Source organism: Salvelinus namaycush, chromosome 25, assembly GCF_016432855.1.
Source record: "Salvelinus namaycush isolate Seneca chromosome 25, SaNama_1.0, whole genome shotgun sequence".
Taxonomy (NCBI): domain Eukaryota; kingdom Metazoa; phylum Chordata; class Actinopteri; order Salmoniformes; family Salmonidae; genus Salvelinus; species Salvelinus namaycush.
In genome coordinates, this window is record NC_052331.1 from 30,842,846 (window position 1) to 30,868,570 (window position 25,725).

General features: G+C 45.2%; 1 protein-coding gene across 1 annotated transcript in view; it reads left to right on the plus strand.

Annotated features, from left to right (window-relative positions):
* clstn2a (calsyntenin 2a) overlaps positions 1-23,636 on the plus strand; it is a 170,145-nt gene extending 146,509 nt beyond the window's left edge. Inside the window, exons 9-17 of the mRNA XM_038963295.1 lie at positions 4,397-4,559; positions 11,650-11,816; positions 12,134-12,282; positions 17,532-17,719; positions 17,879-18,046; positions 18,610-18,755; positions 19,019-19,139; positions 19,608-19,795; positions 23,445-23,636. Coding sequence (XP_038819223.1) covers positions 4,397-4,559; positions 11,650-11,816; positions 12,134-12,282; positions 17,532-17,719; positions 17,879-18,046; positions 18,610-18,755; positions 19,019-19,139; positions 19,608-19,795; positions 23,445-23,636 — 1,482 coding nt within the window. The remainder of the gene's footprint in view (positions 1-4,396; positions 4,560-11,649; positions 11,817-12,133; positions 12,283-17,531; positions 17,720-17,878; positions 18,047-18,609; positions 18,756-19,018; positions 19,140-19,607; positions 19,796-23,444) is intronic.
* Positions 23,637-25,725: the final 2,089 nt, after the last annotated feature.

A 25,725-nucleotide genomic window follows, 5' to 3' on the forward strand; every position in this document is an offset into this window, starting at 1 on the left:
GTGTTTACCGCTGCATGGGGCGCGTATCGGTGTTTACCGCTGCGTGGGGCGCGTATCAGTGTTTACCGCTGCATGGGGCGCGTATCGGTGTTTACCACTGCGTGGGCCGCGTATCAGTGTTTACCACTGCGTGGGCCGCGTATCAGTGTTTACCGCTGCATGGGGCGCGTATCGGTGTTTACCGCTGCGTGGACCGCGTATCAGTGTTTACCACTGCGTGGGCCGCGTATCAGTGTTTACCGCTGCGTGGGCCGCGTATCGGTGTTTACCGCTGCGTGGACCGCGTATCGGTGTTTACCGCTGCGTGGGCCGCGTATCAGTGTTTACCGCTGCGTGGGCCGCGTATCAGTGTTTACCACTGCGTGGGCCGCGTATCAGTGTTTACCACTGCGTGGGCCGCGTATCAGTGTTTACCGCTGCGTGGGCCGCGTATCAGTGTTTACCACTGCGTGGGCCGCGTATCGGTGTTTACCGCTGCGTGGACCGCGTATCGGTGTTTACCGCTGCGTGGGCCGCGTATCAGTGTTTACCGCTGCGTGGGCCGCGTATCAGTGTTTACCGCTGCGTGGGCCGCGTATCAGTGTTTACCGCTGCGTGGGCCGCGTATCAGTGTTTACCGCTGCATGGGGCGCGTATCGGTGTTTACCGCTGCGTGGGCCGCGTATCAGTGTTTACCGCTGCGTGGGCCGCGTATCAGTGTTTACCGCTGCATGGGGCGCGTATCGGTGTTTACCGCTGCGTGGGCCGCGTATCAGTGTTTACCGCTGCATGGGGCGCGTATCGGTGTTTACCGCTGCGTGGGCCGCGTATCAGTGTTTACCGCTGCGTGGGCCGCGTATCGGTGTTTACCGCTGCGTGGGCCGCGTATCAGTGTTTACCGCTGCATGGGGCGCGTATCGGTGTTTACCGCTGCGTGGGCCGCGTATCAGTGTTTACCGCTGCATGGGGCGCGTATCGGTGTTTACCGCTGCGTGGGCCGCGTATCAGTGTTTACCGCTGCGTGGGCCGCGTATCGGTGTTTACCACTGCGTGGGCCGCGTATCAGTGTTTACCACTGCGTGGGCCGCGTATCAGTGTTTACCACTGCGTGGGCCGCGTATCGGTGTTTACCACTGCGTGGGCCGCGTATCAGTGTTTACCACTGCGTGGGCCGCGTATCGGTGTTTACCGCTGCGTGGGGCGCGTATCGGTGTTTACCGCTGCGTGGGGCGCGTATCAGTGTTTACCGCTGCATGGGGCGCGTATCGGTGTTTACCGCTGCATGGGCCGCGTATCAGTGTTTACCGCTGCATGGGGCGCGTATCGGTGTTTACCGCTGCGTGGGCCGCGTATCGGTGTTTACCGCTGCATGGGGCGCGTATCGGTGTTTACCGCTGCGTGGGGCGCGTATCAGTGTTTACCGCTGCGTGGGGCGCGTATCAGTGTTTACCGCTGCATGGGGCGCGTATCGGTGTTTACCACTGCGTGGGCCGCGTATCAGTGTTTACCACTGCGTGGGCCGCGTATCAGTGTTTACCGCTGCGTGGGGCGCGTATCAGTGTTTACCGCTGCGTGGACCGCGTATCGGTGTTTACCGCTGCGTGGGGCGCGTATCAGTGTTTACCGCTGCGTGGGGCGCGTATCAGTGTTTACCGCTGCATGGGGCGCGTATCGGTGTTTACCACTGCGTGGGGCGCGTATCAGTGTTTACCGCTGCGTGGGCCGCGTATCAGTGTTTACCACTGCGTGGGCCGCGTATCGGTGTTTACCACTGCGTGGGCCGCGTATCAGTGTTTACCACTGCGTGGGCCGCGTATCAGTGTTTACCGCTGCGTGGACCGCGTATCAGTGTTTACCACTGCGTGGACCGCGTATCGGTGTTTACCGCTGCGTGGACCGCGTATCGGTGTTTACCGCTGCGTGGACCGCGTATCGGTGTTTACCGCTGCGTGGACCGCGTATCGGTGTTTACCGCTGCGTGGGCCGCGTATCGGTGTTTACCGCTGCGTGGGCCGCGTATCGGTGTTTACCGCTGCGTGGACCGCGTATCGGTGTTTACCGCTGCGTGGGCCGCGTATCAGTGTTTACCACTGCGTGGGCCGCGTATCAGTGTTTACCGCTGCGTGGGCCGCGTATCAGTGTTTACCGCTGCGTGGACCGCGTATCAGTGTTTACCGCTGCGTGGACCGCGTATCGGTGTTTACCGCTGCGTCGACCGCGTATCGGTGTTTACCGCTGCGTGGACCGCGTATCGGTGTTTACCGCTGCGTGGACCGCGTATCGGTGTTTACCGCTGCGTGGGCCGCGTATCAGTGTTTACCGCTGCGTGGACCGCGTATCGGTGTTTACCGCTGCGTGGGCCGCGTATCAGTGTTTACCACTGCGTGGACCGCGTATCGGTGTTTACCGCTGCGTGGGCCGCGTATCGGTGTTTACCGCTGCGTGGACCGCGTATCGGTGTTTACCGCTGCGTGGGCCGCGTATCAGTGTTTACCACTGCGTGGGCCGCGTATCAGTGTTTACCACTGCGTGGGCCGCGTATCAGTGTTTACCGCTGCGTGGGCCGCGTATCGGTGTTTACCACTGCGTGGACCGCGTATCGGTGTTTACCACTGCGTGGGCCGCGTATCAGTGTTTACCACTGCGTGGGCCGCGTATCAGTGTTTACCACTGCGTGGGCCGCGTATCGGTGTTTACCACTGCGTGGGCCGCGTATCGGTGTTTACCGCTGCATGGGCCGCGTATCGGTGTTTACCACTGCGTGGGCCGCGTATCAGTGTTTACCGCTGCGTGGACCGCGTATCGGTGTTTACCGCTGCGTGGGCCGCGTATCAGTGTTTACCACTGCGTGGACCGCGTATCGGTGTTTACCGCTGCGTGGGCCGCGTATCGGTGTTTACCGCTGCGTGGACCGCGTATCGGTGTTTACCGCTGCGTGGGCCGCGTATCAGTGTTTACCACTGCGTGGGCCGCGTATCAGTGTTTACCACTGCGTGGGCCGCGTATCAGTGTTTACCGCTGCGTGGGCCGCGTATCGGTGTTTACCACTGCGTGGACCGCGTATCGGTGTTTACCACTGCGTGGGCCGCGTATCAGTGTTTACCACTGCGTGGGCCGCGTATCAGTGTTTACCACTGCGTGGGCCGCGTATCGGTGTTTACCACTGCGTGGGCCGCGTATCGGTGTTTACCGCTGCATGGGCCGCGTATCGGTGTTTACCACTGCGTGGGCCGCGTATCAGTGTTTACCGACAGCGAGCGACCTAATGCGGTCTTACTCACACTGATTAAAGAAAACAACATTTTAAATGATGCCTCATGTTTGTGAGCATGAAAGGCTTCCTGGGTGTGCGAGGCATCAGGGAAGGAGTTAGCCATGCCTGACTGCCTTGTGCGCCGACTAGAGAGGTTGTTCAAGGCTCACTGGTAAATCAGCAGCATGAGATTGCATTACTTGAATGATAAACTCCTCAGAGCACTCTGGAGACATCTACAAACACACTGTTTGACAGTTATCTCCCTCCATATAGTTGATTTAATAGAATGAAGTTTCCCTCAACTTCTGATCTAAAGCCAGTTTGGAATTGAATTGGGAGTTGAAAGCTGATCCTAGCTCTGTGCGTGGGGGATTCTATCCAATCATCTACAGTGCTGCAGTACTACTATTTGACAGCTATCTCCCTCCACAATAGATCTCAACCATGTACGCCGCAATTGCCCCTCAAACGTCTAATCCAAGGTCAGTTTCGCAGTGTACCCCCTGATAGTTACAACTTACAGTTGGGGAGTTAAAAGCTGATTCAAGATCAGAGCGTGGGGCCAACTTCTCCCTGGAAGTATCTCAACACTAGACACTTGCCAGGGGGGGAACATAACACTATTATTATAAGAGCTGAGCTGGGTCAATTTCCTTTCGATTGGCTGGTGCTTGACTGACTGCTGGGCTGGATTTGACAGGCTTTGGTTCTTCCCCCAGGGAGGTTTTGGAATAAGTTAGTGTTTTGGGCTTAATGAAAAAGTTGTGTGATGGTCCCCTGACTCAGCGCTCGTAAATCCATGTCCCCTTAATGAGCAACTCCTTACAGTTAAACTTCATGAATTATCCTGAGAACAAATTAACAAGAGAGAAGCGGGATGAATCTGAATGAAGTTTAATGTGTTTTTCATTACTGAGATTGAGAGGGAGACTTCCAAACATGCATTGTTGGGTTTGGGCTTTATGATAACCATAAATAAATTGTTAATTTAAGAAATATCATCCACATGGGTTTGTTTGTTACAGTATTATATCTTATTGAATCCAATGAAGTATGAGTATGTGGGAAGGTGATTATCAATGTGCTTAAATACCAACTAGATCTACACAACTCATTGGTGGGTTTAACTCAATGCTAACATCATGTCCATATGTCTTACAGATCTGTGATAAGGAGTGGCACTACTACGTGATCAACGTGGAGTTTCCTGCCGTGACGCTCTTTGTGGATGGCGTGACCTACGAACCCTACCTGGTGACGGACGATTGGCCCATCCATCCCTCGTCAATCGACACCCAGCTGACAGTGGGTGCCTGCTGGCAAGGTCATTATAGACTCTTATATACTGTCCTGTGTTCATTCCAACTCCTTGAAACTCTGAGGCTGTCCTAATATGGACACCGTACCAGAATAACTATATTTTGTACTGTAAAATAAAGGGAGGGGAGGAAGTTTCTCTTGGATTCAGACATGCTATCTCAGAGCAAACAAAGAATGCAGCGGTTTTCAATATCCCAGAAACCCCTGCATATTGGGTTTGATTGAAAAGGGCCCTATTCATGTTTCATATCATGTTTCAGCCATTTCCCTGAGCATTACCAGTGGGGTGTCTTCGTGAAGTTTGAAGGAAGTTGCTAACTAGCTTTATCTCGGTTGCTAACTAGCATTAGCGCATGCTAGCTGTTACCATTAGGGGTGACCCCATTTAGTTGACTGGTCGATAGGCTGTTGGTCGACCGAGATTTCTTGAGTCGAGCAGTGGCAAAAATTGTTCAGGGTGTACAAGACACCTGTCTGATTCGCGCCTGTTTGAGTGGACTGATCCATTGTGGAGGCCATGGGGATGGCACAGTCCATCACTCTAAGACATGTGCTACTTTAATTGTACAGTATATGGTTATATTATGGTAAGAACAACGCTTTTTCCCACGTTGGATAGTGATCGTTGTCCGCAGCACTGTTGAATTGGTGCCTTTTCCTAGACCATGTTGCTATGTGCATAATAGTTAACCAGCATATTGGTGTTGAGAACAATGCAGCGGAGTTAGGAAATGAGGAAACAGCCCTTGACTTAATTGTCTAAGAAAAATGAGGAGAGAGGAAACCCCAACTCAATTAGGCCTATAATCAATAGCCTAACTGTTAAATGTGCCTGGCTTTATAAATCATCTATATACTGTATATCTACAGAACTAAGACACATCCTGCTTCTGTTTGAGTGTTTGTTTAATAGCCTACTGATTCTGTGAGCACCAAGCCTCACGCAACCACAACATGTCGGATAAACAATTTCACAAATTCGTCTGTTTTTAATCTTTGCAATGCTGTAAAAAGGCTTGACAATTTTTTTGTTAGAACAGCCTCTTTGTTATTACTTATAATTTATTTAGTGTTGTTTACACTGTTCCAAATTGTCTGAAAAATAAAATGTATAATAATAATCTCCTTATTGTAATTATTACTATTATTATTATGATCATCATTATAATAATAAGTAATGTCGTTATCATTTGTGGACTTAATATAGCAGCCTTGTATAACCACCATCAAGCTGTAGGCATCCTGTTAAGTCTTAATAACATAACTTACTTAGGCCTATATTTCTACAGACTATAGGAAAAGGCGGGCTGAACAGGCCCCCATTAACATCGACGGGGCTTTAGAGGAGCGGGTCAAGAGTTTCAAGTTCAATCAATCAAATGTATTTATAAAGCCCTTCTTACATCAGCTGATGTCACAAAGTGCTGTACAGAAACTCCCTAGAAAGGCCAGAACCTAGGAAGAAACCTAGAGAGGAAGCAAGGCTATGAGGGGTGGCCAGTCCTCTTCTGGCTGTGCCGGGTGGAGATTATAACAGAACATGGCCAAGATGTTCAAATGTTCATAGATGACCAGCAGGGTCAAATAATAATAATCACAGTGGTTGTAGAGGGTGCAACAGGTCAGCACCTCAGGAGTAAATGTCAGTTGGCTTTTCATAGCCGATCATTCAGAGTATTTTTACCGCTCCTGCTGTCTCTAGAGAGTTGAAAACAGCAGGTCTGGTACAGGTACCACGTCCGGTGAACAGGTCAGGGTTCCATAGCCGCAGGCAGAACAGTTGAAACTGGAGCAGCAGCACGGCCAGGTGGACTGGGGACTGCAAGGAGTCATCAGGCCAGGTAGTCCTGAGGCATGGTCCTAGGGCTCAGGTCCTCTGAGAAAGAGAAAGAAAGAATTAGAGAGAGCATACTTACATTCACACAGGGCACCGGATAAGACAGGAGAAGTACTCCAGATATAACAGACTGACCCTAGCCCCCCGACACAAACTATTGCAGCATAAATACTGGAGGCTGAGACAGGAGGGGTTGGGAGACACTGTGGCCCCGTCCGACGATACCCCCAGACAGGGCCAAACAGGTAGGATGTAACCCCCACCCATTTGCCAAGGCACAGCCCCCACACCACTAGAGGGATATCTCCAACCATAAACTTACCATCCTGAGACAAGGCTGAGTATAGCCCACAAAGATCTCCCCTACGACACAACCCAAGGGGGGGCAACAACCCGGACAGGAAGATCATGTCAGTGATCCCACTCAAGTGACCCACCCCTCCTAGGGATGGCATGGAAGAGCACCAGTAAGCCATTGACTCAGCCCCTGTAATAGGTTTTGAGGCAGAGAATCCCAGTGGAGAGAGCGGAACCGGCCAGGCAGAGACAGCAAGAGCGGTTCGATGCTCCAGTGCCTTTCCGTTCACCTTCACACTCCTGGGCCAGACTACACTCAATCATAGGACCTACTGAAGAGACGAGTCTTCAATAAAGACTTAAAGGTTGAGACCGAGTCTGCAACTCTCACATGGATAGGCAGACCATTCCATAAAAATTGAGCTCTATAGGAGAAAGCCCTGCCTCCAGCTGTTTGCTTAGAAATTCTAGGGACAATAAGGAGGCCTGCGTCTTGTGACCGTAGCGTACGTGTAGGTATGTACGGCGGGACCAAATCGGAAAGATAGGTAGGAGCAAGCCCATGTAATGCTTTGTAGGTTAGCAGTAAAACCTTGAAATCAGCCCTTGCCTTAACAGGAAGCCAGTGTAGAGAGGCTAGCACTGGAGTTATATGATACATTTTTTTGGTTCTAGTCAAGATTCTAGCAGCAGTGTTTAGCACTAACTGAAGTTTATTTATTGCTTTATCCGGGTAGCCGGAAAGTAGAGCATTGCAGTAGTCTAACCTAGAAGTGACAAAAGCATGTATTAATTTTTATGTATCATTTTTGGACAGAAACGTTTTGATTTTTGCAATGTTACGTAGATGGAAAAAAGTTGTCCTTGATACAGTCTTGATATGTTCGTCAAAAGAGAGATCAGGGTCGAGAGTAACGCCGAGGTCCTTCACAGTTTTTTTTGAGACAACTGTACAACCATCAAGATTAATTGTCAGATTCAACAGAAGATCTCTTTGCTTCTTGGGACCTAGAACAAACATCTCTGTTTTGTCCAAGTTTAAAAGTAGAACATTTGCCGCCATCCACTTCCTTATGTCTGAAACACAGGCTTCCAGGGAGGGCAATTTTGGGGCTTCACCATGTTTCATCTAAATGTACAGCTGTGTGTCGTCTACATAGCAGTGACAGTTAACATTATGTTTCCGAATGACATCACCAAGAGGTAAAATATATAGTGAAAACAATAGTGGTCCTAAAACGGAGCCTTGAGGAACAGCGAAATTTACAGTTGATTTGTCTGAGGACAAACCATCCACAGAGACAAACTGATATCTTTCAGACAGAAAGTTCCTTGGTGTCCACATCACCAACGAACTATCATGGTCCAAACATACCAAGAGTGTCGTGATAAAGGCACGACAAAACCTTTTCCCCCTCACGAGACTGAAAAAATGTGGCATCCCCATATCCTCAAGAGGTTATACAGCTGCACCATCGAGAGCATCCTAATCAGTTGCATCACCGCCTGGTATGGCAACTGCTCGGCATCTGACTGTAAGGCGCTACAGAGGGTAGTGCGAACGGCCCAGTATATCACTGGGGCCAAGCTTCCTGCCATCCAGGATCTATATAATAGGCGGTGTCAGAGGAAAGCCCATAAAATTGTCAGAGACTCCAGTCACCCAAGTTATAGACTTTTTTCTCTGCTACCGCACAGAGCGCCAAGTCTAGGACCAAAAGGCTCTTCAACAGCTTCTACCCCCAAGCCATAAGACTGCTGAACAATTAATGAAATCACCACCGTACAATTTACATTGATCCCCCTCCCTTTTGTACACTGCTGTTACCCGGTGTTTATTATCTATGCATATTCACTTCACCCCCACCTACATGTACAAATTACCTCAACTAAACCCACACACTGACTCGGTACCGGTGCCCGGTGCTCGGTACCGGTATATATCCTCGTTATTGTTATTCTTATTGTGTTACTTTTTCTTATAATTTTTTATTTTAGTCTACTTGGTAAATATTTTCTTAACTCTTCTTGAACTGCACTGTTGGTTAAGAGCTTGTAAGTAAGCATTTCACGGTAAAGTCTACACTTGTTGTATTCGGCGCATGTGACAAATGAAGTTTGATTTGATTTTAATACCTATATGCTGTAGGCTGCTGTATCAATCATTCATTCATCAATGTCATTACAGAGCATACAAGTCATTCATAATTTGAAATGCAATCAAGCATTTTAGTTTTAAAATAAAATAACAATGCAACCTTTGAATAATTAGCGTAAACAAGAAATAAACCGTTCCGTTTCGGAAATTGCATTCACGAATGAATGTGACTGTTTTTAGTCTTTGCTTTTAAAAAAATAAAAAAATAAAAACGTTACAACAGACTCTCTGGTATGCTTATAATTTTTTTTATGTTTGCATTGTTCCAAACAGTCACAATAATTATATTGTAATCTAACAGCACCTGTTTGGCACACATAATATGCACGCAGAGCTTCTTACCTTCTTTTTCTTGATCTCCAGTATTTTGTCACAACTAGTCAAATGTATTCCCCAAATCGACTACCTCTTTACCTCCTGAGCAACCAGTAAACAAACATTCCCCCGTTTCAAGTTTTTTTTCACGTCCTCTGCATCTATTTTGCTATCACGTGTTCAGAGTTTGTTATAACCAATTTATTGATGTGATTATGATATGCTATAGGTCAGGCTCTATTGGTCACGTGCATGCGATGCGTACATGTGTCACGTAACAAGAGCAACGGTTGAGGGAAAATGTTATGTTTTTCCTAAACAAATGGGAGATTTTGGAAACAGAACTTTCCAGTCAGAAATGGTTGTATTTACGTTGCAGCTTCAGCAACACGGACAGCATGATAAACACTGTGGTGGTTTGCAGCAGGGAGGAGACATCAGGCAACAATTCTCAGCCCGGCCCGGCACAATCAAATCAATTGCGGTCAGACTCCCTCTAGTCATTTGTGTGTCTTAATTATATCATGAAACAATGCGCTTAAAGCATCACACAAGCTCAGTGAATATAGTTGATTTGATTAACACATAGGATGTGTCTATAAATGGAAAAATACACGTTTGGTCAAAAAAACAGACGACTCTCGGTCGACCTAGTTACCATAGACTTCCAGTCATTGCACTAATGCTAGGTAGCATTGGCTCGCGAAACAACCTCTAACATCGAGTCATTCTATTTCAAATCAAGAGGCTCAAGCTTGGAGACATCGAACAGGAAAAACAGGCTGTCAATTCCAGCCGCTTGAAAAGAGGGGGCTAATGATCCCATTTGAACGAAGAAGCACTACTTACCATAGCTTTTATGATTCAAAAGAATAATAATGTAAATGTGTTTGCTGGGGGGAGCAGGTCCGCGAGATGGATACAGCTAAATCACATGAGCCCCACTCGAAGCATCGAGGTCCAACATCAACGGCATTTCCGTGTCATTTGAATTTATTTTAATCTGGCTCCTGATTGCAATTTTCTCTTTGTTCTCCTGTTTCCTCTCTCTTTCCATGAATCTGTGATTGTGTGAGAAAGCCCTGCAGAAGGGATTAAGACAGTCTGAATGGAAGACAAGTTCTTTGGCTATTACAACCCAGTGAAGCTGCTTTAAGCTTCACTAAGCCGCAACTGATAACTTTGCAGACCATTAGTGAACAGGATTGCCTTTCTAAGTACCCACCACCCTGCACACAATCAACAACGTAATGAAGAGACACACGGACCGAAAGGCCCCAGACATCATTTTAGCTCCCCAAATCGAAACGAGATTTGTGACTTGAGACTAGAGCGACAGAGTTTATTTGATTTTTTTTACCCATTTTCGTTGGGGAAACGTTTATGGAGATTGCTTTGAACGGTGCTCTTCAGCAGAGTAGACAAGCAATGTATGCCGTGTAATTACAAGTATAGTGCAGAGCAACTTTGGCTGGCCTTAGGCCTACTGTCATGTCCTGCCTCTTCTTAACCATAATCTTGAACCTACTCTCTTTTCCTAATACAGCAAAGTCAAACTTTTGATTTAAACCTAATTGCCATCTTTCTCACTGCAGGTGTAAATACTATACAGCCAGATGTGCAGACATGGCATATGCTAGCAGCACTGAGGCCTACACACTGAACGTGTTCAAATGATCCTCTTTTGGTAGGACGATACTGAAATGAGCCTAAAATATGCTCCCTCAATCTGTCCTTTGGTGCCACAACAGTTAATTGATAACGTCATAATAAAATAAAAAAATCAGAAGCAATAAGTCGAGCGGATGCAGGTGGCGAGACCCGGCTCTGGGGCCGTTAGCACGTTACTATAGCGACTAGCGAACTGCCAGTTCCATCTGCCAGTGGATCAAAGAGGAAACGCACACATACTCGTCTGAATAAGACAACGGCAGCGCTTCACAGGTCTCATGTCCCTGACGCTCTGAGCCCAAATCTACCTCACATTGGACATGTTTTTATTTTGTTGTTTTGACAGTCGCTTTAAAAAAAGAAGTGGGGAGAGCAGATGGGAGCTGGCAAACAAAACTGGCTGGCATTTCCGTAGTCACGCTATCGGCTTTATTTTACAGTACTGTTTGGCTTGGTATTTACCTGATGTTTAGGAAATGTGGTAACAAAGGTCACCCTCTGTTAGCCTTTATTGAAACCTTTATTCATAAAGGTTAGTTTTGTTGAAAGGTTAGTTATGTAGGTTCATCTCTTTTCTTAAAGTGTCATTTCTAACTTAGACCGAGTCAATAAAACGTAAAGGGCTGTATAATAAAGAATTACCAAAGTATATTCTTATATTATAATAGAGGCAGGCACAATATTGCTTTCACCTGCTCTGTAGTTTCAGATCAGAACAGATGAAGGAGAGGACATGATCTCCTCAGAAGCCGTTTTGAGATGCAGCTTTGAGCTGAACAAACCTTGAGCTCCCATCCTTCCTCTTCTCTTCCCTAGGTGGTGAGGTGTCCACCCCACGGTTCACCCAGTTCTTCCGGGGCAGTCTGTCTGGACTGACCATCCGGCCAGGGAGGATCGAGACCCAGAAAGTCATCTCCTGTCTACAGGCCTGTAAGGAAGGACTGGATATCCACTCACTGGAGAGCCTGGGCAAGGACATCAAGGTGACAGCTCTGCAGACACACTGGTGCACACACACACACATACAAACACATATAAACAGACATAAATCTACAAACACACCTTACCCTTATAAGTCATAACATCTGTGTTCTACAAACAGTACTGTTAGGAGATCTGAAAAATCACCATCAATCTGATAAATATGATTATACTCTTAGGTCAAGTATTTTTTTTTTTAAGGCGATCCATGTAGAAACGGTACAAATCGAGAGGTTCAAGACCTCCGCAAGACATCACAGTAAATGAACTTCACCTCTAGTATCGATGTGTTGATTCATGTGTTCTTCTGTGTGTGCAGTTCCACTTCAACCCAGCCCAGTCGGTGCTGGTGATGGAGGGAGAGGACCTGGAGAGTGTCAACACAGCCATGGCCAAGGTCTCCTACATCAACTCACGCCAATTCCCCACAGCAGGCCTCAGACAGCTACACATCACCACCACCGTACAGTGAGTATGGAACCCTATAGATGTGTATGTGTACGCACACACACAGTAATCTGTCTCCCACACACAGACACACACTGTAATCTGTCTCCCACACACAGACACACACAGTAATCTGTCTCCCACACACAGACACACACTGTAATCTGTCTCCCACACACAGACACACACTGTAATCTGTCTCCCACACACAGACACACACTGTAATCTGTCTCCCACACACAGACACACACTGTAATCTGTCTCCCACACACAGACACACACAGTAATCTGTCTCCCACACACAGACACACACTGTAATCTGTCTCCCACACACAGACACACACAGTAATCTGTCTCCCACACACAGACACACACTGTAATCTGTCTCCCACACACAGACACACACAGTAATCTGTCTCCCACACACAGACACACACTGTAATCTGTCTCCCACACACAGACACACACAGTAATCTGTCTCCCACACACAGACACACACTGTAATCTGTCTCCCACACACAGACACACACAGTAATCTGTCTCCCACACACAGACACACACTGTAATCTGTCTCCCACACACAGACACACACAGTAATCTGTCTCCCACACACAGACACACACAGTAATCTGTCTCCCACACACAGACACACACTGTAATCTGTCTCTCACACACAGACACACACAGTAATCTGTCTCCCACACACAGACACACACAGTAATCTGTCTCCCACACACAGACACACACTGTAATCTGTCTCCCACACACAGACACACACTGTAATCTGTCTCTCACACACAGACACACACTGTAATCTGTCTCCCACACACAGACACACACAGTAATCTGTCTCCCACACACAGACACACACTGTAATCTGTCTCCCACACACAGACACACACTGTAATCTGTCTCCCACACACAGACACACACAGTAATCTGTCTCCCACACACAGACACACACAGTAATCTGTCTCCCACACACAGACACACACTGTAATCTGTCTCCCACACACAGACACACACAGTAATCTGTCTCCCACACACAGACACACACTGTAATCTGTCTCCCACACACAGACACACACTGTAATTTGTCTCCCACACACAGACACACACTGTAATCTGTCTCCCACACACATGCTCACACTCCTCAACCTCTTTTCCTCGCTCTCTCACACATAGTTTACAAGCGCAAGACACAGGTGCTTGAGCGCACAGACACAAATATGATTCACACAAAGCACACAGAAAGACTTGTATCACTTCACAGAATGTGTATATCAAGCCTTCATTTGTGTATTTCACACAAACAAATACAGCAGAGGTAAAGAAATGTGGTTCTCTGGGGAAAGAGAGGGGGAAGTGTTTTGATGGTGGGAGAGTGAGAGAAAAGATAGAGAATCTACTGAGTGAAAGTGGAGTCCTTCAACTGCATGTCCTCGGGTCAGTGTGTGGTGTGTGTGTGGGTGTGGGGGTGTGTGTACATCCGAGTCTCTGCCTTTGCTCTCTGTGTGTCCCCGGGTCAGTGTGTATCCGTGTTTGTGGCGCACTCTCGAGGTTAGTGTGTACATGTGTACCTTCCAGGTTGTGTGTGTGTGTGTGTTGTCTGGCGCGGCCTGTGGTCTCTCTGTGTCTGATGTGCTATTCAGGAGTGTTAGAGGGGAGAGGCATGTCCCTCTCTTTACATCTCCCCTCAGTAACCACACCATTCCGCCCCACCACGCCACGGCTGAGAGGGCCGCTGGGATGTCGTTGCGCCGTGGTTGCCATGGAGCTGTGGCGCAGGGGCCAACATCTCGTCAGCTGATGATGAGGATATGAATGAGGGCCATGAAGGCAATCTGCTATGTCAGGGTTTGTCACGCCAGAGATCACTCAGAGAGGGAAAGTTGATCATTAGACAAATATAGCTCTGTTAAGACTGGCTGGCGGATTGGCTGACTGGGTGGGTGACTGGCGGGCTCGTTTTCTGTCTCTCTCTGTCTCTCTCTCTTTCTGTCTCCCTCTATTCCCTTATCCCCTCTGTGTCTTTCTCTCCCCCTCCTCTAGTCACCATTTCAAGAAAGTTATTGGATTTCAATGCTTCAATGATTTCAATGTTTTGCATGTATCTGTAACAGCTCATGTGTTTACGTCATTACCTGAGAGAGAGAGAGAGAGAGAGAGAGAGACACTTGTGCAGTCTTATAGGAGTTAATGAAATGTATTGGTAAACAAATGCAGGCCCATAACAAGACAGGAAGTGAGAGTGGATGAGTGGAGAGAAAGAAATAGTGTGATATAAGGAATGAAACAGGCCCAAATAAGAACGGGGATGAGAAAGGATTGGGAGAAAAGTCAAAAAGGTGTGTGTATGTGTGTGTGTCTGTCTGCGTGTGTGTGCGCCCCTTGTATACGTGTCTACACCTGTTCACAGTTAAACAGTGAGGGAGGGGTCGGCCAAATCAAAATGGACGATTGTGGTGGATAGTGGACTGATGTCACAAGAGCTGTAATAGGATTATTCTAACTCAGGAGAACTCAGACCGCTGCCTTGTATAGAGAGAGACGGCTCCTCCTACTCAGCAGAAATATTTCTATATGTCCCTGGCTGTGTCCCAAACTGCACCCTATACTCTACATGGTGCATGGCTGTGTCCCAAACTGCACCCTATACTCTACATGGTGCACTACTTGTGATCAGGGCTCATAGGGAATATGTAGGCAACAGGGTGTTGTTTGGGAAGCAACCCCATAGTAGTGTTTCTGGTCAAGTGGCATATATTTAGTGAGGTCCGGATCCTATTGTGACGCAGAGAGGACACAATTTGGCAGAGGGACACTATTTGGCATGACAGGCCCTAGTTTAGTGTGGAGACTGTGCTACACCCCACAAATATTTTACCGATGTTGTTCAGAGTAATTGTTTGTGGAGTTTCAGCCAATTTTGCTTATCAGATAAATCTACACACACGATTGCAGGTGCACACACACACACACACACACACACACACACACACACACACACACACACACACACACACACACACACACACGCGCACTTCCTATTCAAAGCCAGTTTGTTAGGTAATTATGGAGATCAACTAATCAGACATACACATACAAATACACACACTATTTTTTTATAATTTATTTACTTAACCTTTATTTAACCAGGTAGGCCAGTTGAGAACAAGTTCTCATTTACAACTGCGACCTGGCCAAGATAAAGCAAAGCAGTGAGACAAAAACAACAACACAGAGTTACATGGAATAAACAAACGTACAGTCAATAGAAAGAATAGAAAATAAATCTGTATGCAGTGTGTGCAAATTAAGTAAGGAGGTAAGGCAATAAATAGGCCAATAGTAGCGATGTAATTACAATTTAGCAATTTACACTGGAGTGATAGATGTGCAGATGAGGATGTGCAAACAGAAATACTGGTGTGTATTGACCCTGGTTTTTTTTGGCCCTGGCTCTCCTGCACTGGCTGGCTCTATGCACACTCACCTGACTCTATACACACACACACACACACACACATACACACACACACACACACACACACACACACACACACACACACACACACACACACACACACACACACACACACACACACACACACACACACACACACACACACACACACACACACACACACACACACACTTCTCATACGCTGCTGCTACTCTGTTTATTATCTATCCTGATTGCCTAGTCACTTTTACCCCTACCTACATGTACATATTACTTCAACTCCTCGTACCCCTGCACATTGACTTTGTTCCGGTACTCCTTGTATATAGCCACGTTATTGTTATTTTGTGTTACTATTTCCTTTTTTGCTCATTTCTCGTACTTTTTAAGTCATAAGTAAGCCTTTCACGGTAAAGTCTACACATGTTATATTCAGCGCATTTGACAAATACATTTGATTTGATTTTGATTTGACACACACAACACACACTCTTCCCATTCAAATACATGTAAATACACAGACACACATATACAGTCATCCCATTCAAAGCCAGTCTGTTATTTAGTTAAGGAGAACAATGCATCTAAGTACATGCTTTATTTAGGCCTAGACTTAGTGCGAGTAATTACCATGGGAAAGCAGTCCAATCAGTACTTTTAGCTAGTAAAGCCAGAAGCACTGTTATCATATAAACAAATAGACTGTTTTTAATTAGCGTGGGAAAGTAAATATATGAATAAATAAGTGAGTGAAGAGCACTTTTCACCAACCCTTGAAAAGCGTAATTTCTCGAGGCTTTAGGCGCCAGTGTTTGTATTAATCCTGAGAGACTTCACTCTGCCCCCCTCAAACTGTAATGAAGTTAGATGACAGCCAGCTTGTTTCCCCCAGACTGCCTGGGTGGCAGGGCAGCTCCTCACTCTGGGGAGGATATCCTTACAATCTAGATCCCAGATCTAGGTTCAGCTTACCCTCGCCAAGTCCTAATCTAGTATGGATAAATGCAAAACTGATCTTAAATCAGTGACTAGGGGCAACTTAGTCTGAGTACTACTTAAACAGTAGTAACTGTGAAAGGTGTCAGAGAGAATGTCACATCCAGAAACAACTCCTAGCCCCTAAGCCCGTACCCCTAGGCACAAGTGTGTAGGAGGTAGGTACAGTGAATGTAGACATATACCATTAAAATGTTTCTTTGTTTGGGGTGTTCATGTCAACCATTGGCTGAGAAAGTGTTAAATTGTGTTGATGAGAAAATCTGATAATTAGTATACATATGTGAATGTGTTTGTGCGTGTGTTTGTGTGTGTGTTATTGGAAATGGGCAGTTTCGAGCCATCTGTCTCAAAAGCACATCACTCACTCCCAAATATTCTGAAAAGCTGTAGAGTTCGTTGCCAACAGAGACCACTTGCAAAAACAATTTGACAAATATTAGAAGTCCACTTTCACAGTTGCCTCTATCACAATCTGTCTTTACAGTAACTGTCTCTGATCTCTGAAATTAAAAGTGCCAAGTCATTCATTACCATGACCAGAAAGAGCATTTAGGCTGTGTCCTCTTGGGTGAAAGCACTCATTAATGGTGCCACACAATGCAATTTATTTCGATTCCAGTATGAAATGGCAATTATGTTCCCCTAATCTCTCTTACCCTCTTGTTCCTTATCTGTAGGCCAATTATCTACTGCCCTGAACAATCATGACCTGAGAAAAATAAGGTGCACTTTTTGCATCATCTGTCAATACACTAATGTCTATCTCCATTTTCTACTGTTTTCTCTTCTCCTCCTGGGTGCTCAGGTGTTTCGGGGAGGACATATGCATCTCCATCCCAGACATTAAGGCTTTAGTAATGGTCCTGCCACCCAGCGAGCCACGGATCACCATCGCTGGTTCAGATCAACTCGTCAGGCCTGCCGCCGACCTGCGTGGAGCCATGGGCGTGGCACCCTTCAAGGAGCTGCGCATCACCAGCACTGTAACCAAGGGTGACGGTGTGCCGTTCAGCGCAGGTGGATGAGGGGGCGGTTACCGTGGATACATGTTGATCAGCATGATGTGATCCCAACTAGTCAAGTTGTAAAAGTGTGTGTTTGTGCTTCCATGTCTGTGTTTGATTTTGTGTGCGTTTGTGTATATGTGTATAGTCTACAGGCCTGGTGTTCTGGAGGCGATGCACAACCTGGATTACTGTGATGTCCTGGTGATCGGAGAGGAGCTCAACCCGGAGCAAGAGAGTCTGGAGATTCACCACAGCTCTCTAATGGGGAAACACCTGGACGCCACAAACTCCACCTCAGGAATATCCATATATGGTATGTACAGTTGAAGTCGGAAGTTTACATTTAAATACATTTAAACTCAGTTTTTCACAATTCCTGACATTTAATCCTAGTAAAGATTCCCTGTCTTAGGTCAGTTAGGATCACCACTTTATTTTAAGAATGTGAAATGTCAGAATAATAGTAGAGAGAATGATTTATTTCAGCTTTTATTTCTGTCATCACATTCCCAGTGGGTCAGAAGTTTACATACACTCAATTAGTATTTGGTAGCATTGCCTTTAAATTGTTTAACTTGGGTGAAACGTTTCGGGTAGCCTTCCACAAGCTTCCCACAATAAGTTGGGTGAATTTTGGCCCATTCCTCCTCACAGAGCTGGTGTAACGGAGTCAGGTTTGTAGGCCTCCTTGATCGCACACGCTTTTTCAGTTCTGCCCACAAATTTTCTATGGGATTGGGGTCAAGATATTTATATTAGTGTCTTGAGAAAAACACTGGGCCCAGTGCTGAGCCCTGGGGGACACCATCTATATTTGGTTGGGAACACCAGGGACACCCTTGGTAATAATGCCTTTTCTCCTGTCTTTTTCCCTAGGTGTGGACTCCATGACCCACTATGAGGAGGCACTCAGGCAGGTGCGCTACAGGAACTGGCGCCCGGCGACCCTGACTAACAGGAGGTTCAGGCTCACCTGCTCTGAGCTCAATGGACGCTACACCAGTAATGAGTTTAATTTGGAGGTCAGGGATGAAACGGTTTTCTTTTCTACTTCACCCCCACTCACACATTCTATTCTCTCATATTTCCACCACTGCCGCTCTTCTGTCTACATACCTATTTTAACACCTCTCTCTCCTTTTCTCACACTCCTGAACACTCTTTCTCGACACATTTCTGCACCGTCACTTATCACCCAGCCCCATTTACCCTTTATCCCTGTCTGTCTTTGTCTGCATCAGTGCCATCTCCATACTGACTGATATGTTCTTTGTCCCGCCCTCAGGTTAGCCTCGTTCACAACGCAGCACCCGTAGAGCATGTCAATCACATGGCTGTCCAATCCCAGTACATGCGGTCGGTGCATCATCCACTGATGGTGCACTCTGTCAATTCCCACATCTCAGGTAAGGCACCCAGCAGTTTGCACGCACACACACACGCACAGTGAAGACCTGAGGGTGTGTTTTGTTGAACTGGAGAGGGATCCAGATTAGGCTAAGCCTTCAGATCATACAGACACATGCTGTCTCTGTCTCCCTCTCTCAGTGTCACACACAGGCAAACACACACACACATACACAGGACTGAGTGATCCTCCCAAGGGTAGGGAGGACAGAGCACACGGCAGAGGGAACTGGGGATCTCTGCCCTATTGTGTACAGAGAGAACCGAGTGTAGAGACACAACTCAATGGAAAGAATGTGGCAGCAGATTTCTACGGTTTTACCACAAGAACAGAAAGCCAGTCCCTCCATACTTTTTTATATTACATTAATAATACTAATATACACTACTTTCAATGTAATGAAACAGTGAAGTGATTTTGTAATTTCAGATGAACTTAACTTTTAAACACATTTCTCCCCCCACAGGCACCCCTCCAGCTGCCACAGTCGTGGTAGTGATCTGTATCGCCGCCCTGGTGTGTATAGTGGTGCTAGGCATCTACAGGCTCCACAGTACCCACCAGGACAGCTCCAAGAGTGAGGAGGATGGAGCCAAGGACCCAGAGATGGACTGGGACGACTCCACCCTCACCATCACAGTCAACCCTATGGAGGTGAGAGGACATTACACAAAGGAATTCCCAGAGAAGGCATTGTCAACTAAAATCAACTCCAAAGCACTTGTGAAGATCTGAATTGTTGAGACCTATTGAATTGAATGAATATGTGTAGGGGTTGAATGATTAGACCTACTCTAGGTCTAGTGGAATGGCTAGGGGTTGATTTGTGACTGGGTTTTATTACATGTATTTCATAACATTTATTACGTCAAAACTGTTTTGGTATTATATTTAGGGATTGGGTTTTGTAGCAGGGACATTATTTTTGTCCTTTGATAAGTTATATTATCAATGAGCACCTGCAGGGAGGATTTCTGATCTATAGCTTTTAAGTGTTCAGGTAGGCCTCCGCACAACAACAAACATATACAGTGGGGCAAAAAAGTATTTAGTCAGCCACCAATTGTGCAAGTTCTCCCACTTAAAAAGATGAGAGAGGCCTGTAATTTTCATCATAGGTACACTTCAACTATGACAGACAAAATGAGAAAAAAAAATCCAGAAAATCACATTGTAGGATTTTTTATGAATTTATTTGCAAATTATGGTGGAAAATAAGTATTTGGTCACCTACAAACAAGCAAGATTTCTGGCTCTCACAGACCTGTAACTTCTTCTTTAAGAGGCTCCTCTGTCCTCCACTCTTTACCTGTATTAATGGCACCTGTTTGAACTTGTTATCAGTATAAAAGACACCTGTCCACAACCTCAAACAGTCACACTCCAAACTCCACTATGGCCAAGACCAAAGAGCTGTCAAAGGACACCAGAAACAAAATTGTAGACCTGCACCAGGCTGGGAAGACTGAATCTGCAATAGGTAAGCAGCTTGGTTTGAGGAAATCAACTGTGGGAGCAATTATTAGGAAATGGAAGACATACAAGACCACTGATAATTTCCCTCGATCTGGGGCTCCACGCAAGATCTCACCCCGTGGGGTCAAAATGATCACAAGAACGGTGAGCAAAAATCCCAGAACCACACGGGGGGACCTAGTGAATGACCTGCAGAGAGCTGGGACCAAAGTAACAAAGCCTACCATCAGTAACACACTACGCCGCCAGGGACTCAAATCCTGCAGTGCCAGACGTGTCCCCCTGCTTAAGCCAGTACATGTCCAGGCCCGTCTGAAGTTTGCTAGAGAGCATTTGGATGATCCAGAAGAAGATTGGGAGAATGTCATATGGTCAGATGAAACCAAAATATAACTTTTTGGTAAAAACTCAACTCGTCGTGTTTGGAGGACAAAGAATGCTGAGTTGCATCCAAAGAACACCATACCTACTGTGAAGCATGGGGGTGGAAACATCATGCTTTGGGGCTGTTTTTCTGCAAAGGGACCAGGACGACTGATCCGTGTAAAGGAAAGAATGAATGGGGCCATGTATCGTGAGATTTTGAGTGAAAACCTCCTTCCATCAGCAAGGGCATTGAAGATGAAACGTGGCTGGGTCTTTCAGCATGACAATGATCCCAAACACACCGCCCGGGCAACGAAGGAGTGGCTTCGTAAGAAGCATTTCAAGGTCCTGGAGTGGCCTAGCCAGTCTCCAGATCTCAACCCCATAGAAAATCTTTGGAGGGAGTTGAAAGTCCGTGTTGCCCAGCAACAGCCCCAAAACATCACTGCTCTAGAGGAGATCTGCATGGAGGAATGGGCCAAAATACCAGCAACAGTGTGTGAAAACCTTGTGAAGACTTACAGAAAATGTTTGACCTCTGTTATTGCCAACAAAGGGTATATAACAAAGTATTGAGATAAACTTTTGTTATTGACCAAATACTTATTTTCCACCATAATTTGCAAATAAATTCATTAAAAATCCTACAATGTGATTTTCTGGATTTTTTTTCTCTCATTTTGTCTGTCATAGTTGAAGTGTACCTATGATGAAAATTACAGGCCTCTCTCATCTTTTTAAGTGGGAGAACTTGCACAATTGGTGGCTGACTAAATACTTTTTTGCCCCACTGTAAATAGGAGGGGTGCTCGACAACAATGACAGAAATCCAACAAAGGCTTGCCAAGAAAAAACTGCCAAAAAGACTAATTCAAGGTGTTGGTGATTGGTGAGAAATAGGCATTGGTCTGAAGCCCGAAAAAGAAAGTAAATTCAAGCGAGCACCACAATGCCTATTCCACCCATGCTCTACCAAGGTTTTCCAGCACACAGCTTTGACCTACTACAGTAGCTATGTCGGTCTATTGTACTTCAAACAATGTGTAGGCAGGTTGCTTAGGATTCAAACCTTCTTAAACAGTAACTTTCTAGCTAGCTAACAAAGCTCTGTCAAATTGGTTGTTGATCATTGCTAGACAGCCATTTTCAAGTTTTGCCATAGATCTTCAAGTAGATTAAAACTGTAACTCGACCACTCAGGAACATTCACTGTCTTCTTGGTAAACAACTCCAGTGTAGATTTTGCCTTATGTTTTAGGTTATTGTTCTGCTGAAAGGTGAATTCATCTCCCAGTGTCTGGTGGAAAGCAGAGAGAACCAGATTTTCCTCTAGGATTTTGCCTGTGCTTATCTCCATTCCATTTCTTTTTTAATCCTGAAAAATGACCCAGTCCTTAACGATTATAAGCATACCCATAACATGATACAGCCACCACTATGCTTGAAAATATGGAGAGTGGTATTCAGTAATGTGTTGTATTGAATTTGCCCCAAACATAACACTTTGTATTCAGGACAGAAAGTAAATTGCTTTGCCACATGTTTTGCAGTATTACTTTAGTGCCTTGTTGCAAAGAGGATGCATGTTTTTGAATATGTTTATTCTGTACAGGCTTCCTTCCACTCTCACTTTCTCCTATCACAGACATTGAATTCTGTACATGTTTTAAAGTCACCAGTTACCAATAGGTGCAAGGCATTAAAAAACCTCCCTGGTCTTTGTGGTTGAATCTGTGTTTGAAACTCACTGCTCGAGTGAGGGACCTTACAGATAATTCATTGTATTTGGGGTACAGAGATTAAGGTAGTCATTCAAAAAATCCATGAAATTTATTAAGCACATTTCTACTCCTGTACTTATTTAGGCTCGCCACAACAAATGGCTTGAATAGTTATTGACTGAAGACATTTCAGCTTTTCATTTTTAATTCATTGGTAAAAAATGTCAGTGGTAAAAATTCCACAATCTAAATGTAATCCATTTAAAATTCCTTCTGTAACACAAATATTTGGGTGCCTGTGAAAGCGGCGGTATAGAGACCCTAAAAAATGTAGGGTAATAGAAATGAGGAGAGTGAAAAATCATTGTTTAGCCCCTTAGGATCCATGGTGTCTAAGATTGTTCCTATTATTATTTTTTTGTACTATTATTTTCCATTCACCTTGAATCATGTTATTTACATTGCTGTGTCTCAGTAAACCACTAGGCTATAAATAGGAGCTAAGTGCAATGCAGGTAACACTGAGGAAGATGTCAACTTGACATCATGTCATTCACCTGAACAATGGATTAAAGTGAGCTAAAATAAATAAATCTCTACCATTTTTGTTGAGCGCTCCAACTCTCTGCCTTGAATGAGTCATTTTGGAAGTTTTTACTGGCCTTATGTTACAGTATCTTTAAAGTGTCTTCTGCATATTGGAAGAGTAATTCTGTGTTCCACTGTGTCCTTTCCCGTAGAACGTCGGAGAGCCTCAGACGGTGGAGGAGGAGGTAAATGAGGAAGAGGAAGATGAACAGGCAGGCGACATCACGAGTGCAGAGTCTGACGACAGTGATGAAACAGAGGAAGAGGAGGACGACGAGAGGGAAGTGAAGGAGAGCAAGCCGAAGAGCAAGCTGGAATGGGATAGCTCTTCGATAACATATTAATCTTTCACGCATGCGCACATGCACATACACACACACCCCAACATATACAGAATTTGCTGAAAGTCGGTCAATCAGTTGTGAAAACAGCTACCCATCAAATTTGCCACTGTCCAATGTTTTATGAAATGTCGCTCTCTTCTGGTCAAAATAAGGCATTACACACAAAAGGTTTCATTGTTTTCTGACTACCCAGTAGAGCTTATTTTCTCATATTTTGGTGTAACTAATTGTTCCTATTTAAAACCACCATTGGCAACACAATAGGTAGGGCCAATTGAAAATTCAGTTGCACAAGCACATTTCCACCTTATATCCAATGGCTCGTTCATCTGTGTTTCATTATTTCTGGGTTTGGACACGAAACATTGGACAGCACATTTTCGTCTTATCTTCCTCAATTGCTGTTGAGTTACTAATACAAAAAGATCTTTGAATGCATTCATTGTAAATTGTATGTACCTTCTTTTGCATTAATACAAAATTATGCATTTCTTTGGATTTTAAGATTGTATTTTATTCATTTGAAATCTTGGAAATACGTTTGAGGTCTTCTGAAAAACATACTTTTTTTTATTAGCATATTTAATTTAAGGTATTTTAAGAGCCAATGTATTTACAAAACTAATTTTGAACATTTTAATAGTCTCCTTTTTCTTTCTGTCTGCCTGGTTCGTGTTCTTGGACATATGAAAAAAAGAGAAGTTCCTGTATGTTTTTATAAATCCCTCGTGAATATAGCAGGTAGTGTAGCTGAACTATCATTCACCTTGGGCTTCGTTCAATCCGTGGCGTTGAAGACCTGCGCTTCAACACGCAACAGATGTAAAGGCAATGTTCGCAGAGATTGCATTCACGGTAAACGCTGCATAGGATGGCTCAATTACCTTTACCAATTGCACTATTGCGCAGATCTTCAGCGCTACGGATTGAATCGAGCCCCTTGTCTCCCACCTACCTCTCTTCAAACTGTATGTTTAAACTTGCTTGCATCAGAGGCAGGGCATTGTGAGTAGTCGAGTTTCTCCTAACCACAGATCTAGGATCAGCTTACCCTCCTTCAACTAACTTTAACCATTAGAAAGGAAAATGCAAAACTGATCTTAGATCAGCACTCATGGTCATGCCTCTATCTGTATTTGCCATTGACTTGTGTCCATCTACTTCTTAGGCTGAGATGAGGGCCTGAGAATAGACACAACGGGATAGTTAACCCCATAATAAAGTTTGTCCGTTGTTTTTATACATCAAAAGTGGTATAAAATCCATAAATTGTGTAAATGTTTCATGCCATCTGTTGTTTAAAACAAGGAATATGCGTCTGACAGCTCATTTTGGGGTGAACTATCCCTTTAGTCACCACCAGAGGGCAACATCATACAAAATCCCTATTCTCGGTTTGACAGGTTGGCATTTCTAGCCTGGGCACAGAGACAATTTATCACATTCTCTTTGGCTGTCTTTACACAGGCAGCCCATTTTTGGGGACCCGACCCAAATTCACATATAAATATGAGTTATGGCGCTGTCACTCATTGAAAGCCAGTCTAAGAAGCGGTAGTTCAGTTCTATGTGCACTTTTTCTATGCTTCCCGTTCTTAAGTTTTGTTTTTGTACACCAGCTTCAAACAGCTGAAAATACGATATGTTTGGTTATGGAAAATATATTTCAAAGCGATTTAGATGGTAAAATTATTCTCTACACAATGACTGCTTGTTTTGTCAATTTCACAAACTGAAATTAGGCAAATTTTAGAAACCAGGAAATGGAGCAATTTCTGCACATGGCACCTTTCAACACTTGTGGAAAGCCTGTGTTAAATCATTGTTCATATATTAATTGGTATTTTGACCAATCAGATCAGCTCTGAAAAATATCTGATATGAAAAGATCTGATTGGTCAAATGACCAATTAGTGGAAACCCCCAAAATGGGCTGCCTGTGTAAACACAGCCTTTGGGTGCATCTCAAAGGGCTGAATTGTCTTCACCGTGTCTCCTTTCCTTCACCTGTCCATCGAAAACACCAGTAAGGTGAAAGCAAACTGGTGGGTGCCATTGCCTACCCAAATTTTGCTTTCACCAGCTCACT